This window comes from Parambassis ranga, chromosome 21 (genome assembly GCF_900634625.1).
Source record: "Parambassis ranga chromosome 21, fParRan2.1, whole genome shotgun sequence".
NCBI classification, from domain to species: Eukaryota; Metazoa; Chordata; class Actinopteri; family Ambassidae; genus Parambassis; species Parambassis ranga.
The window spans coordinates 18,254,608-18,270,530 of record NC_041041.1 but is presented as its reverse complement, the minus strand read 5'-3'; the positions used below and the strand labels follow the sequence as shown (position 1 = coordinate 18,270,530).

Below are 15,923 nucleotides of genomic sequence, written 5' to 3'. Positions count from 1 at the left end.
AAACAGTTGGACATGTAAGACTGCTGGTTCTTCCCACCTCATCAGGTGCTCCACTGCCAGGGAAGAAGTTTCCATCATCATAACGATGCAGAGACAGGTAAAGGACACTGGGGTCAGCATAGAAAGCCTGCTGGGTGCCGTTACCATGGTGAACATCCTGCAAACATTAAGAAAACACAGCAATATTTGACAATAACCTTAACATTAAGAACAAAACAGAAGCTGTCATGTCACAAACACAAACAACGTCAGATGATTTGGAAGAATTAATTTCATCATCAATCTCTGCACCTGTTGTGATGTTTAGCAGGACTCAATAAAACATCTTCAATAGTTGCAACATGACATCAATTAAAAGATCTCATTTTCTATATCCCAAGAATCCTAAAATCCTAAAAATGTCCTCGCTAGCTGGAGGCGGGTGGCATGACAATAAGCCTGCTGGTTGCACAAAAAAGTTCCCCTTTGACAGACAGAGAGGAAATGAAAAGGTCCTTCAAAGGCTTTTGAGAATGGCCATGACCAGCCTGGGATGCCACTAAAGAGGACTCCTCCTGGACGACAGCTCCGTCATACCTTATTATAAAGTACTTTGTGTCTCTTTGAAAAACAGTATCTGACCTAAATAGTCAAGAGATAGCTACAAGAGACTGCTGTATTTACTATACCCCACACTGCAAATACACTAGAGATCATAGCTGACCATTCTGAAGAAATAGAAGATCTGAAATTACGTGAAAAACTATTTTTAAGGCCCAAAATGTGTGATCTGTTACAGATAAAGAAGCAAGACAAATAAACTTTACCTCATACACTCACAAGATACACATTCTACCTCATGTATATTAAAACCCAGAGTCACAGGTGGCTATAAACAATATACAAAATAATTGTACTCACCCAGTCCACAATGAGAATTTTACTGACATTGAGCCTCTGCTGAAGGAGCTTGGCTGCTATGGCAACTGAGTTAAAATAACAGAATCCCCTGTGAATTAGAAGAGAGGACAGTAACAAGACAATGTCATTAGGAGCTTTAACAATACCTACATTCTAAACAGATCTCACAATATAAAATGTTGTGCAAAAGGATTTTTATATTAGGTATCTAGATTTCTTACATCGGTGTGCTCTCCTCAGCGTGGTGCCCAGGAGGTCGAACTACAGCAAAACCATTCTGTCAGGGGAAACACAAATCCCTGTCTCACAACAAACCCTCAATACACACACAACACTCTGAGTAGTATTTACTAATGTAAGTAATCAGTATTACTAACTAATGTATTCTTATTAAATGTCTTTTTAGAGGCAGCCTAATGAAGAGAATGCACATTCTGTACACACACAAACAGATGATTACATGGGGTCAGTTAAAGAAACCTTTGTTAAGTCATCACTCCCAGCAACTGTTTTTGGAGGCTCCCACTGCTATGTGGGGACATCAGATAGATGTTTGGCTTGATGTAGAGTGAGGCAAGCTGGACTAATGATGTTGAGTCAGCTGCTGTGGATTAGCAGCCAGCCGGAAGATTACTGTATAGTGACAACTGCCTCAGCTGGTTGGAGGACACCCAGTGAAGAAACTCTGCATGATGCTGTGCAGTATGTATGTATGACCAGTGAGTACAAAAAGTAGGAAGCTTGAAAAAATAACATATTTAAAACAGGACTGTGTAGAAATACAGCAGAAATGAGCAGGAAGGTGTGTGTGTGTTATGTGTGTTTGCCTTTGGTAGATTTATGACATTCTGTAGGATTCATTCACCTGTTGGTGCAGGTGGACTTTGGTCACGTTTGGCCTTAGAGAGTCTTCAGAGGACTACCTGGATGTGTGTATGTGCATGAGGATTGGTACACATTTGCATGTATGTGTTAGGTTAAGCTGAGGTCAAGTCAATACCTGCAAACTTGAACCCCTGTTAGAATTAATTAACTGATTAATTAGGGTGAACCATGCATTTGGTTTTCATTTTACTTGATATTACCAATCCTTCAAAGGGCTGTTTAAAAAATAAAATTGGTTTCCCAGCCAAAAAGTATGTGGGTGTTAGCATGGCGTGCTACTGTCTCTCACTCTGAAGAATGTCATTAGTCTGTGGTATGTTGGTGCTAAGCTAACACTCTGTGCAACGGCTGCTCTGCAGGTGGTTTTGGTGTAATGCTAATAAAGGAGGCCTGTTAGTGGGGACTGCAGGCGTTTGCCTGTGCACCGGGCCTCCCTGCTGGGTTCAAACAGTACGCAGCCATTGCCACATGAAGGCTGGCTGGGAGGGAGGGTAAGGCAAGACGGGGTGGGGATGACTGTCTGGGAGGTGCTAATGATGTTTCTGGAAGGAGGTTTCTCTCTTCTTGAGGTGTAGATGGATAGTATACATTCATCTCATAGTGTTGGGTGTAACAAGGTTTGATTAATTCGCCGGGAATATTCTAAAACACATGTTTTGTATTTGCTTTGGCTTGATCTGTCTGCAAGGATGTGTTCCATGTGAAGTTTAAAACTTTAAAATATAGAACATTTGCCCACACATCACATGACAAACACATAATATATTTTAGTCAATCCAATCCCAGTAAATATATCGTAGTCCCCACAAACAACCATGACTAATTTAACTCCATGGAGCATCCAAACCAACCTTCAGTTCTCCTGATGCTACTTTGAAGACCAGCTCCACCACAGAGCCGACGGCCAGACGAGCTGCACTGGATGAATGGACCTCATTCCAAACGGTGTCGCTGTCCACCTGCCAACACATACACACACACACAGAGAGAGAGAGAGAGAGAGAGAGAAAGTCACACAAGCGTTCATGTGTTGTTTATGTGACATTTTTAAAAGGGAGTAGACTTATGCAACTTCATACTGTTTTCCATTTATATATTTATTTATGAATTAGGGAACATTTGATGGTGTCTTCCACACAAAATCGTAAAACTGCAAAAACATTCGAAATCATTTAAGCTTGTGTCATTTTACAGGATCAAAGCCGAGACTGTGTCTGCTTTGAGAGAAGAACCAACAGTGTAGGAAGGCCTGGAGAAACTATTCACTGAGAGAAAACAATAGAAAAGCTATGAGGCAGTGAGACGTATTTAGAAGCTTAGTCATCCCAACAATCTGTTTGAAACTTTGTGAACATTTATCTAAGCCAATATATTTGCTGGGAAATATTTATATAAATTCGAATTTGATTGCTTTAATTTAACCAAGCAAACGTATTAAAACAGCCTAAAAAGTACTGTATTTATTTGTTGATTTTACTGAGTGAAAAAGAAAAATTCCAGTTGGATCGTGTGTATGTGTGCATGTTTTTGTTTGAGTATGCTCGACCACACAGGGCAACCATTCAGTGGTCAAGCCTGATTAATGCTGTGGCACGGCCGCACACATGTACACACATGCATACAAACAGAATAGACCACAATATTCTATGTGATTGATTGTACGCAGGGCCATGCAGAGGATAATATACACACCCTCCATCAGGCATGGCAGATACTGCAGGCAGATGGAGCGCATGATAAACACAGAGAGAAGAAGCTGGCAGAGGAAAAGAAGAAAAGGAAGGTCTGTGTGTCTGTGTGTGTTTGAACTGTACACACATGTGCAGAACGGCCCACGCTGGAGCTCTAAGCGAGGATTTCTGCTGTAAAACCTGGGGCTCTTCTTTCTTTGAATATGTTAACTTCAACCTGCCAGTCACTGGCCCTGTCAGACAGCCGGCCCTTTCATCCGCGCCGACGGCCTTTCAGTCAGTCAACTGGCCAAGTGGAACATTAACCTTACAGCCACCCAGTCAGCTCCTCAGTCCTCGACCAGCCAGTGTGTTAAGCGAGTCAACAGGTTTTCAGCCAGCCGACCCACTTTCCCCTTGTCTCCAGTGACGGAACTGATCAAGGCTGGATGATTACTCCATAATAACATCCACAGAGAAGAAAGGGGCCTCTTTTTAAGTCTTGCCAAGAAAGACTTTGTCATGAAATAAAACTGTGGAGCTTTTAGCATAGACTAAAGAAACTAAAAATCAGGGCGTGAGGAGCTATAGAGCGCATTGTTGACGAGTGACTAATGGAACTCAATGTGAAGAGAGAGTGAAGTGGAAGACAGTATGTAGTAGCCGAATCAATGACTGAGTGAGCGAGCAAATGAAGAGTCAAGTGACAGAGTGAATGGGAAACTGAATCATATATACAAGTCAGGTTAATGAGCACAAACAGATGCTGCGTGTGGAGACTGAGTGGTTTATTATTTCCCATGTTGATGTTAGTTTTGCCTCCAGCCAGGAGCAGGACATAAGCTAGTCAGGAAAGAAGTGAAAGAAAAGCTGTGTGTGTGTGTCTGTGTGTGTGCGTTGGAAGCAGAAAAGAGCGGGAATGTGCTGGTATGACGGAATGATGGCTCTCCACAGGCTGACAGGCTAATTCAAGCCCCCCTTCCATCTGTGTGTATATGTGTGTTTGCATGACTTGTATGTGTGTGTGTATGACAGGAAGACAACAATTTAGTCTCATTTGCCATTATAAAGAGCAGAGCAAGGGAGCACAGAGCTCAGGCCCCTCTCATTCCTACCACAACAGCAGCAGCAGCACCCCCAAAGGAGGAAAGAAAAGAGGGAGAGAGAGTGATAGCCTGGAGGTATGGCGGACATGTAAAAGAGATGTAGACACAGTTGTGTGTAGGTGTAGCTGACTGGGTGTTGGACAGAGCTTTGCAGATGTCTCAACACTGTGAAAAAGACACCATGCACACATACAGATGCAAGACTCTTCTAACATGTCTGCTTCAAAACACAGCACTTCCAACTCTAAGCTAAGCCTGAGTACACTAACATCCCTAAACACACCGCTATGCACACAAACAAAATCATACCCCCTGCCACACACACACACACACCAACTTGCAACATCTGGTTATAATTACTAACACGGCGGAAAGGCAAGCAACAGTTTTTGTTGCCTATGGTCCTTGAGGGGCGGTGTTTGTATGTGTGTGTGCGTGCGAGTTTGTTAAAGACTGTGTGTGTTTGTTTGGTGGAACAAGAAAGGGGGACCATTATTTAGGCGGGGGGGGGGGGGGGTGCAGAGAGATAGAAAGAGAGAGTGGGCGTAGGACACACAGTTATTATACTGCTATTCGATGATGCTTATTTGTTTCATTCCAGACTCAAATGGAGCAGTGCCAGATGGGTATTGATTAGATTAGCGCAGTGTTGTAAAAACACAACAGTCTATTACGACAATTTTCCACTGAATAAACCAGTGTGACTAACGATGGCTGGTTCCAAGAAATATCGCAAATTACGCATTCTTAATTAGGCTGTGAATATTTGTTAAATGACTTAAGCACAAAGTGACTTACCCCGATGCCTCCGCATGGTAACCTCACAAACATGGGGCTGACTGAACCTGAAAGAGAAAGCAATACATTGAAAAAGTCAAATCAGTAAAAAAAAGAAACGGTGAAGCTGCCATGTGAAGAGGAAACTTTGTGGACTCGCTTCTACAAATGAGTGCATGACCCCTAAAACAGAGGATCTGACTTTCTGACCTTACCAAGCAGCAAGAGTACACAGGGGCACGCTATAATTGTTCGAGAAGAAAAAAAAAAGTGTCTCATTGACCTCACAATCAAGCGTCTCCTCTGATTTTAGGCTAGAAAGGGATCTGTTTTGACATGTCAAGATATATATATATATATATATATATATATATATATATATATATATGAATTAGAGCTGTGTTAAAATTTCATGAGTACACACACCTTGAAACTCCACGGGCAGAGCGAGGGGCACTGCATTATCAAAGGTTAAGTATCATTGAGGCACTTGCTAACTTGCTTAGAATACATGAGCTCCAAAGTGTTTATTAAATGTTAATCCTGATACATTGCCACTTCAGTTTCACTTTCTCCTCCCCCCCCTCACTATTTCTTATTACGTGCTATCCCACCTGTACTACACGAGAGGATCTGGTAATACTCCTGTGTACGCTGCAATAATAACAGGAATTTATGTCTCCGTTGGAATGAAAACTAAGATCACCACTGGGGTTTGGCCCTTTAGGCTTTTTGCACACACATACACACAACCTCGGTTACACCTGCACTTTAGGGCTTGACCTAAGTGACTAAGCAGCCTGTGCGACTTTCGGTTTAACAGCTTCAGCGGGTCCTCGCCTTATCGTAACACCTCTAAGACTTTATTAGAAGGGACCTTTGTTATGACATGGTTTAAGCATTAAAACAGATTCTTTTAACAGACGCTGCATGATGACTAGTTGGAGGCTTCCACCTTTTCAATCTGACAAAGATACTGAATACTAACCTGGGTGTGTCAAGCACTGTGAAATGTTTGTTATTTAATAATGACAATAAATCATCACTGCAGCTGGTGAACGAGCATTCAATCAGAAAAAAGCATGTTATTGGATGCGTGTGTGAGATTTGATGTCTTACAGTCGAGTTTTTGCCTCAGTGGGTTGGTTCCATACAGTAAGACGTGGGCTTCAGAGTGGACTGTTTGTAACTCTTCCAATGAGGCCTTCCTACCACGAATACACTGAAGACAGAGGGAAAAATAGATGAAAGAGAATTTTTTGATTAACTTTCCATACTCAGCAAGCAAACTGTCAAAGGCAATCAAAATGATTACAGGAAGTGGTTGATTTTTGTGAATCTCAGGACACTTAGTTGTGTAATCGCAATGAAATACTGTGCATGTGTCCCAGTGGTTTCAAACCCTAATGTCAAAGTGTGTTGTTTTAAATAGTAAAGCCTTGTGTTAACCCTCATGCATTGTTCGCAAACACTACCCTAATGTGTTGTTCGGGGACAAAAACGTCCCCTAACTTTAACGGTTTTAAAAATATATTAGATAAATATTTTTTTGAAATTTCTTTGCATAGACCTTTTAATTAACTTCAGTTCTAATCAACAGTAGTGAAAAAATCATTTTCCCCCAGGATTTTAACCCTTTAATCACCAATTTTATGAGGGGTGGTGCTGAAAATTGAAAAAAAAAAACACAAAATGGCTCATTTTTAATAGAAAAGGTGAATGTGGACTGGATTCTTTTGAACCTTTATTACAGTCTTGGTCATGTCAAACATCAGTAAAAAAATTGACTTGATTGCATTATTAGTTTTTGCACAGCACTGGATTTTCTTTTTTTCTCCCTAATGTGTTGTTCGGGGACAAAAACGTCCCCTAACTTTAACGGTTTTAAAAATATATTAGATAAATATATTTTTGAATTTTTTTTGCATAGACCTTTTCATTAACTTCAGTTCTAATCAACAGTAGTGAAAAAATCATTTTCCCCCAGGATTTTAACCCTTTAATCACCAATTTTATAAGGGGTGGTGCTGAAAATTGAAAAAAAAACACACAAAATGGCTCATTTTTAATAGAAAAGGTGAATGTGGACTGGATTCTTTTGAACCTTTATTACAGTCTTGGTCATGTCAAACATCAGTAAAAAAATTGACTTTATTGCATTATTAGTTTTTGCACAGCACTGGATTTTCTTTTTTTCTCCCTAATGTGTTGTTCAGGGACAAAAACGTCCCCCAACTTTAACGGTTTTAAAAATATATTAGATAAATATATTTTTGAATTTTTTTTGCATAGACCTTTTCATTAACTTCAGTTCTAATCAACAGTAGTGAAAAAATCATTTTCCCCCAGGATTTTAACCCTTTAATCACCAATTTTATGAGGGGTGGTGCTGAAAATTGAAAAAAAAAAACACAAAATGGCTCATTTTTAATAGAAAAGGTGAATGTGGACTGGATTCTTTTGAACCTTTATTACAGTCTTGGTCATGTCAAACATCAGTAAAAAAATTGACTTTATTGCATTATTAGTTTTTGCACAGCACTGGATTTTCTTTTTTTCTCCCATTTTGTCCCATAGACTTACATTATAAACACACTTTTTTTGACTGCACAGCCATGGCACTACATAATCATGCATTCTTGATTGTTGGTGGTTTACCCTGTTGGTAGGAGGTAACATTTGTGATTTTACAGTTAACAACTTAATTACCATATTAACCCTTTACCTGCAGGCCTGTGCTCATGTAGTGTAGTTTCTGGCTTGTATATGGAGTTATAGGGAGTATTTTAGCACATAATTGTGTGTCTACACACTGTGTGTGTATGTTAGAGAGGAAGAGAGCCATTTGCACACTGATCTTGTTGTCTGTGAGTACACACAACCACAGAGTCTTCATAGTAAACAAAAACAAAGAAAGTGTTGCTATGCACGTGTGGCCCTTTGATGTCTACAGGTGCAGACTAAACAAAACAAAAAGGCAAGTGGTCTTACATGTGACCTTGTGGTCATTTGATGGTGAGAAGAGCAGAAAGCAACATGAAGAGAGGATTCACTTGTGCACAATCTCTGGAAATGATTGTGCAGCCTGGCTCTATGAAGGGCCAGGCTGTGAAGCTGTGAAGGCTGCACAAGTAGATCCGTCACTTGTTCACAAGCGAATCCTTCATTCGTTCACAAGTGAATCCTTCACTCATGCACAAGTGAATCCTCTCTTCATGCTGCTTGCTGCTCTTGTCACCATTAAATGACCAGGAGGATGCATGCAAGTCCACTAGTGTTTTTGTTTTGTTTAGTCTGAACCTCTCAGCATCAAAGGGCCCGGCACTTACTTTTAGGGCTGCAACAAATTTACTTTACTTTACTTTACTAAACTACTTTTAATACTAATTTTAGTAGGGGACTAAACTGTAGATTAGATTTGGTTAGTCAATGATTATTTATTATGTTATCAAGTTATCTATCTATGGTGTCTATTTAGTAACATGCACATGTACGTATGGTCGTGTGGAGCGCAACACACCATGGAAAAGGGGCACTTAGACCTCACTTAGACTAATTCAGTGATCTCAACTGAGACACTAACCTAAAAGTAAAGTCACTCTACTGGAGGACGTGTTTTCCGAAAGCTAAAAAAAAAAAAAAAAACAGCTATTTTACCCATCCACAACTTCAGACGCCAGAACTCCTGGATGTTTTCATTTTACATGCTTATGCATTGCCGTTGTACGTCTGAATTAGGTACACTTCACTTACTTAGTAACTTTATTTTCCTGACTTTCCTTCCCTGACAGTGTGCAAATGGCTCTCTTCCTCTCTAACATACACACACAGTGTGTAGACACACAATTATGTGCTAAAATACTCCCTATAACTCCATATACTTAAGCCAGAAACTACAGTACATGAGCACAGGCCTGCAGGTAAAGGGTTAATATGGTAATTAAGTTGTTAACTGTAAAAATCACAAATGTTACCTCCTACCAACAGGGTAAACCACCAACAATCAAGAATGCATGATTATTTAGTGCCATGGCTGTGCAGTCAAAAAAAGTGTGTTTATAATGTAAGTCTATGGGACAAAATGGGAGAAAAAAAGAAAATCCAGTGCTGTGCAAAAACTAATAATGCAATAAAGTCAATTTTTTTACTGATGTTTGACATGACCAAGACTATAATAAAGGTTAAAAAGAATCCAGTCCACATTCACCTTTTCTATTAAAAATGAGCCATTTTGTGTGTTTTTTTTTTCAATTTTCAGCACCACCCCTTATAAAATTGGTGATTAAAGGGTTAAAATCCTGGGGGAAAATGATTTTTTCACTACTGTTGATTAGAACTGAAGTTAATTAAAAGGTCTATGCAAAAAAATTTCAAAAAAATATTTATCTAATATATTTTTAAAACCGTTAAAGTTAGGGGACGTTTTTGTCCCCGAACAACACATTAGGGGGTAAAATTTGCCCACAGTGTACCGTTGACCTATGAAAAATTTTAAAATCATATTAACAAAATTTATGTAAAATTAAGCTTATTGAGGAAAAATGATTCAATTTGTCCACATATTGACAAAGTTATGGCCAAAATAAACAGAAAAATTTCTCTCAGAGGACAAAAATGTCCCGAACAACGCATGAGGGTTAAAGAAAAATGGATTAACACTGCCCCCTTCTGGTTGTAGTAAAAACCTGCACTATGGACAAAGACCAACCAAAAACACCAACAAAAACAAAGGAAACACCAACAGGAAAATAACATACATGTATGCATTTTAACAGTGAAGCTGCTGGCCTTACCTCACAGTGTGCCCTCAGGCCTGTTTCCTGTAGTCTGGACCAGATACTCTGAATGCGGCCTGCATGTTCTGGATGACTGGTGGTGTTGCCACACATACACTGGTGTTTCTGCATCAAAGAGTCATACACCAGACCTGGAAAATGTACACACCTTTACATAAGAAGACAATTATGGATCTTTGACAACATGGATAAATACAGCTGTCCAACAAAGTCCATACAATTACACTGCAAGTCATGCTATGATTACTGAACAAAATGTGGTGATTCTGTGTAATAAATTTCAACAGCGCTATGCACACACAGCTACTGTATGCTGGCTCATCATGTTGTATATTTTCATGAAAGTTCTTTGAACTTGCAATCCCCAGGATAAAGGTATGTTTCCTTATAGGTGTTTACCACTCGATTTCACAATGAAACAATGTGTACACGCCTCATTATGCACTGTGTGTATGTAAGTGACTTTTTATTTATTTTCCACAGACCTGTAGTAAACCGGGGCTTGGCTGGTGGCTCCTGTACTACCAGGGGAAAGGAGGCAGAGGCTGGGGAAGACTGGGCTCTGGACAGGGGGCGGTGTCCAGCGAAGCTGACTGATAACCCAGCTGCTTCCATGGAGGCTTGGTAGTTCCTCAACTGATGGATCCTCTGCTGTTCTAACAGCAACGCCTGCTGCTCTCACACCCAAACACGCACAGAAAACAATATGTGGAGTTGAACTGCAATATATTTATCATGCCAGAAGATGGCACTAAATACATGCACATTCCAAGCTGCTACACTACACATGTAACCTGCTTTCATAAAGATATTGTGTTACAAGCCATATAGTATCCTATATATTTTTTTTTATTTTAGATACTGTATTAATCCCAGAGATATGATGAAGCAAGACATGTTAAATCATTGAAATAACAGGTTATTTAGCATAAGCTAATAATAGCTTGTTTGCATTTGACTCTTGATTTAAAAAAGCACCTAAAACCACTTTAATCTTTACTGACCAATTGTCCTCATTATTCCAATATAGTCACCTCAAAATTATACAACTGCTCACAAAAAAGAACACAAAATGATTGATCAGGTGATGGAACGCAGACTTAATGTAGACTTTTAATGTATCTGCACCTGATACCTACATTAAATATTTCAGTTCTGTCACTCAAAACACAAGACTTGCAGTCCTGTTGTTCTGTCCAGATGGGTGTGTCGGCTACACTATGGGCGCCATGGCGACAGTGAGAGGAGTGCCTGATTGAATTTGGCTGAGCGGACAGTAGGGATGGGCTGGACAGATGAGGACACGTTGTCCCGATTGTGCACGAGTTTGAGCAAAGAAAAACTACATATACTTTGTATATGCATCCACAGAAGAGTAAAGCGTATTAGAAAATTATTGTGTCAAGTGGAGTTTTTGGATGATCTACGTGTCCTAACCTGATAATACAAGGTACACAGAGAGTGTGCTTTGTGCTACTTGGATAAAAAAAAATGAGAAGAAATGCTAAAAGTGGGCTGGTTATTCAGTGAGAAAGAAAGGCAGAGCGAATGTAGAGTGTAATGTTTCAGTCAGTCACTACAAGCTCCATCTGTCACTGCTGTCAGGCTGTTTCCATCCATTTGCTTTTCCTTCCAAATTACCACACTTATGATGGGATTTGTAAATCACTATTCTGTATTTCAGAGCAGAAGTCCTTCATAGCACCTACATACCATTCCTGGTTTTCTCCCCTCTTTCTTTTCTTCTTCGCCTGCATCTTCTCCAACTACTCCTTCCAACTACACTTATCCTCTCCACCCATCATCCTTACCTGTTTGAACAGGAAATCCTGCTCGGCCTGTCTCTCCCTCTGCTCTCTCTCTTCCTGCTCCTGTGGGTCTGGAGGCTCCTGCTTGATGATGAGCCCCCGTAGCAACCCTGTCTCTGGTGCAGAGGTAGAAGAGGAGGATGACGAGGATGAGGAGAGTCCCTGGTGCTCCCTGAGCTCCTCTTCTGTCTCCTCTGGGTGACTCTGGTGCTGCCTTCCTGGCCCTGAGGCACCAGAGCCTGCAGCTGAGATCTGATCACCGGGCTTGGACATAATCTAGAATATGAAAAGAAGTGTGGTATAATTTTCATGGTGCCATACTTTCAGGCACTGTCAGGGCAAGATTAGAGAATGAAAGCTGTGAAATTAAAGTATAAAAAAGTCATATAAGATAACTTGAGCTCAACAAGTTATATCTCTGGGACAGCAATATAGAAAGCAAGACAGTTGGCTTCGCTTTATCAAACTTCTGGTCTACTGATGTTTTTTATTCCAAAAATAGCCGACCGATCAGTTTGAGTACAAAGACAATGTAAAAGACCTTCAGTTTAATCAAACAAAAGCTAACATTAGCCAGGCCTGCTTACTTTTGGAGATAAACTTTAACTGTACTCTGGACTATCATTGGTTATTTGTTTTAAAAGCTCCTGGAAGGATCTCTGTGACTATTTGTAATTCATATGGCCAAGTTCGCCTTGTCTGAACCTGTAGAAAAAAAAAGAACAACAAAGCAGAGGACCCAAGGGAGAAAGAGTGGAAGAAATGGAGAGGGACCAGTGTAGTAATCTTGTTGTGGCAGCTGTCCCTGTCCCTGTCGTCAAAGACCTTAACCTTGATGTGCAGGTCATGATTGGACTGGACCACTGTTTGCGCATGAACACACACTCACATATGCACACACACACACTTGGCTGGCATGCTGCCCAGGGAACAGTCCATTGACGTCAGAGAGCAGGCTCTTGCCTCATCCCAGTCCCTCTTCTCCAAACAAACTCAAAACACCCATCCAGCCCTGCTGCACTCATTCGTGCTCTTCCTTTCTCTCTTGTTTGGCTCCCTTTCCCTTTTTTGACCTCTTCTTTTTAACAGAGGAAATAGTTGCTGGAATATGAACCATAAGTGGGGCAGACACTAAATAAGCATGTTAAATCAGCTGGAAGATGACGAGAGGTCAAAGAGGTGGAAAGGGGAGGTGGTTGTATACACAAACACTTGACACTAGTTGACTCTATGTATCTACCTCTTTCTCTCTCACACAGTCTAACGAATGCACAACGTTATGTGAGCGTTGCTTTAGCTGTCTCAGGTAATTAATGGTAGGCAGCAGGCTCAGGTTGGAACAACATCAAGATTCTTTCATTCCTCTTTTTTTTCTGCTGCTGTTAATGCCAGATTTGAAGTTTTCAGGAAGGGGCCCCCTTTCATTGCTGACTTGACTGAAAAAAACTGTGAATAAAGATGGAAAGGGAGACTGCAATCACATTTTACTTGAGAGAGGGAGATGATCAAGAGTAAATGGATAAAAAGAATTAAAACCTTTATCATTGGGGTACACATAGCAATAGTTTTAGGATCAGTTAATGGCAGCCACAGTCCTTATCAAAAAGTATCATGCTGCTGTCTCACACAGTAAGTGTGTTGTGGCTTTTAGCACCTGATTTGCAGCATTTATATATTTTTGAATCTTCACTCCATTTAAAGGTATCCAGTTAAATAAAACGCAACTCTCCTGTAAACAGTACAGGAAATAAAAACTATTTTTGCTTTTTTCCCTAATTTGAATTGTCTTCTGAAACAATTAATTTGAAACTTCGACTGAGTATCACCTGTGCCAGTATTACATCATTTATCAAAGTTTTTACGACAGATTTCTGCTTTTGGTACCACGTAGAGTAGAATAAATACTGGTAAAATCATTCATTTAAATGCTTCTCGTCGGGCCCTTGTAATATGAGCTGCCTATGGTCTGTCATCAAGTGAACGGAAACTGACATTTGTGTGGAAATGTCACACAATGCATCAGGGCTTTTTTGAGTAATGCGTAACACCGTTCATTTGTTAATTAAATGACCACCTCAGGTGGTCATTTAATTCAGTTGACAGGCTGCCTTTCATTGAAACACTAGAGAGAGTGTGTGTGCGTGTGTGTGATCTAGGTGATAATTCTAGCCTGTCAGGGCAAAGTTCTATGCATGCTGAGACAAATATAGCATGCTTTATCTATACTGAATAGTAGGAGCAAAACCAGCATATGAAAAATGTTTCATATATAACAATTAATAAGAAAACAGCCACAACCTTGTGTGAAATCTAAACTTAATAACTTTTTTTCTCCAATTGTTTTGCTGGTTTTACACCCGAGCTTGTTTTAATTAGCTGAACTTACAATAGCCTCTAGCAGAGGGATCACCATAGGACACACACTATGAAGGCATAACCAAACATCCACAAACTCCTTCCTTACAATGACCTGATGATTCTGCAAATCCACACACAACCTTGCACACACACACACTTCCACAATGGTGTAGTGAGTCACATTTCCTGTGTGAACATAGATGGAGGCAGCTTCCTCTAGTGCACAGTTGCCAGGGTGACAGGGAGAAGTAGGGACACATGCCGACAAGAAAAACTGGCTAAAAGACTTGCTGATTGCAGGCTGATTCATCGCGCTCTTAGAAAAAAGACAGGACTCACAGACATTAACAAAATCAGTGTCAAGCAGACAAAACTCCTACAACTCAAACGCACGCACCATGCATACACTTACATATATAGCTGGTTGTTCTGCCCCAGCTGCTCACATGTTACAGTTTTCATTCACACACAGATACCTTGTTGATGATGTGCTGCTGCTGCTGCTGCTGGAACAGTTGTTTGTGCTTCTCTAGGAACTGTTGATGTTGCTGTTGGACAACCAGCTGCTGCAGAGCCTGGGCTTGTCCACCCTGCTGCTGAGGAAGAGGGGCCGACTGGGTTCTCCCCAGGGGACGGTGGCCCCGCACCAGCTTAGAGACGGAGGGGGACGGTAGTGGTAGGCCCCCCAAACCAACTACATCAAACAAGAGTGAATGCAGAAAATACTAGTTATGGTTTTGAATAAATTTAATATGCTAGAAAAGAAGACTGTAGATATTACAATAGGTTACACATTGTCACATTAAATTCCTGGTCCAGGCAGTGTTAATAATACAAACACAAGCCACTGATGGGCTGAAAAGTAGAAAGATAATACTGTAAATCTACCAGAGAATACTGACCCATTGGACTGTGGCTCTGCTCCAGCAGCACCATGTGTTGGAGGAGGGGGTTGTGACCAGCTGTGCCCCCTCCAGTGCCCTCTCTGTCTAGTGCAGAAGACGCCAAGTAGGAGGGCAGGTGGGCAGTGGGCAAAAAAGGAGGGACCAGTGGAATACCCTGCTGTAACGCAGGCAATGCCAGATGACTCTCACCATCTTGGTGTCCTGATACCACCTACAATAAGTGGGAATTGGGATACAAGGGGTGGAAAAAGAAGCAGGCAGGGGGAGAGAGAGAGAGAGAGAGGGGGGGAAGAAGGCCAGAAAGAGAGACAGAAGGGTCAAATGAACCAGAAAGCCAGTGAGAAGGAGAGAGAGGAAGAAACCTTCAAGATTCTTTATAATTAGTGTTATACTGTATAATATGTGTTAACTGTACTCACAGTGTTAGCGGGGCCTGTGGCTGGCAGTCCCAAGGTGATGTTGGGCAGAGAAGGTGATGTGTAGAGAGAGAGCTGGCTGACTGAGCCTTCTCTTGCTGCCAACCTTTGAAGCAGGGAAGTCTGGACACACACATTTACACCAACATCACTGCTACTACTGTACAAAGCCGACATTATTGCCCAAAGGCAAACATTACTTTGCCTCTCTCACAAACATAAACGCATACATCCTTTGCATATCTCCTCTTCAACTATCTGGATTAAAGACAACACCAGGCACATATAGACTCATACACACA

The 15,923-nt window shown here is 40.9% G+C and overlaps 1 protein-coding gene across 4 annotated transcripts in view; it reads right to left on the bottom strand.

Annotated features, from left to right (window-relative positions):
* Nucleotides 1–15,923, bottom strand: part of hdac4 (histone deacetylase 4) — a 92,715-nt gene that overhangs the window by 15,630 nt on the left and 61,162 nt on the right. For all 4 annotated transcript variants that reach the window (XM_028433782.1, XM_028433781.1, XM_028433783.1 and 1 more), the window contains 12 exons: nt 15,625–15,744; nt 15,203–15,416; nt 14,777–14,994; nt 11,946–12,218; nt 10,620–10,806; nt 10,132–10,265; nt 6,458–6,560; nt 5,360–5,406; nt 2,637–2,744; nt 1,122–1,177; nt 901–988; nt 38–157 (listed from right to left, as the gene is read on the bottom strand). In XM_028433782.1, coding sequence (XP_028289583.1) covers nt 38–157; nt 901–988; nt 1,122–1,177; nt 2,637–2,744; nt 5,360–5,406; nt 6,458–6,560; nt 10,132–10,265; nt 10,620–10,806; nt 11,946–12,218; nt 14,777–14,994; nt 15,203–15,416; nt 15,625–15,744 — 1,668 coding nt within the window. The remainder of the gene's footprint in view (nt 1–37; nt 158–900; nt 989–1,121; nt 1,178–2,636; nt 2,745–5,359; nt 5,407–6,457; nt 6,561–10,131; nt 10,266–10,619; nt 10,807–11,945; nt 12,219–14,776; nt 14,995–15,202; nt 15,417–15,624; nt 15,745–15,923) is intronic.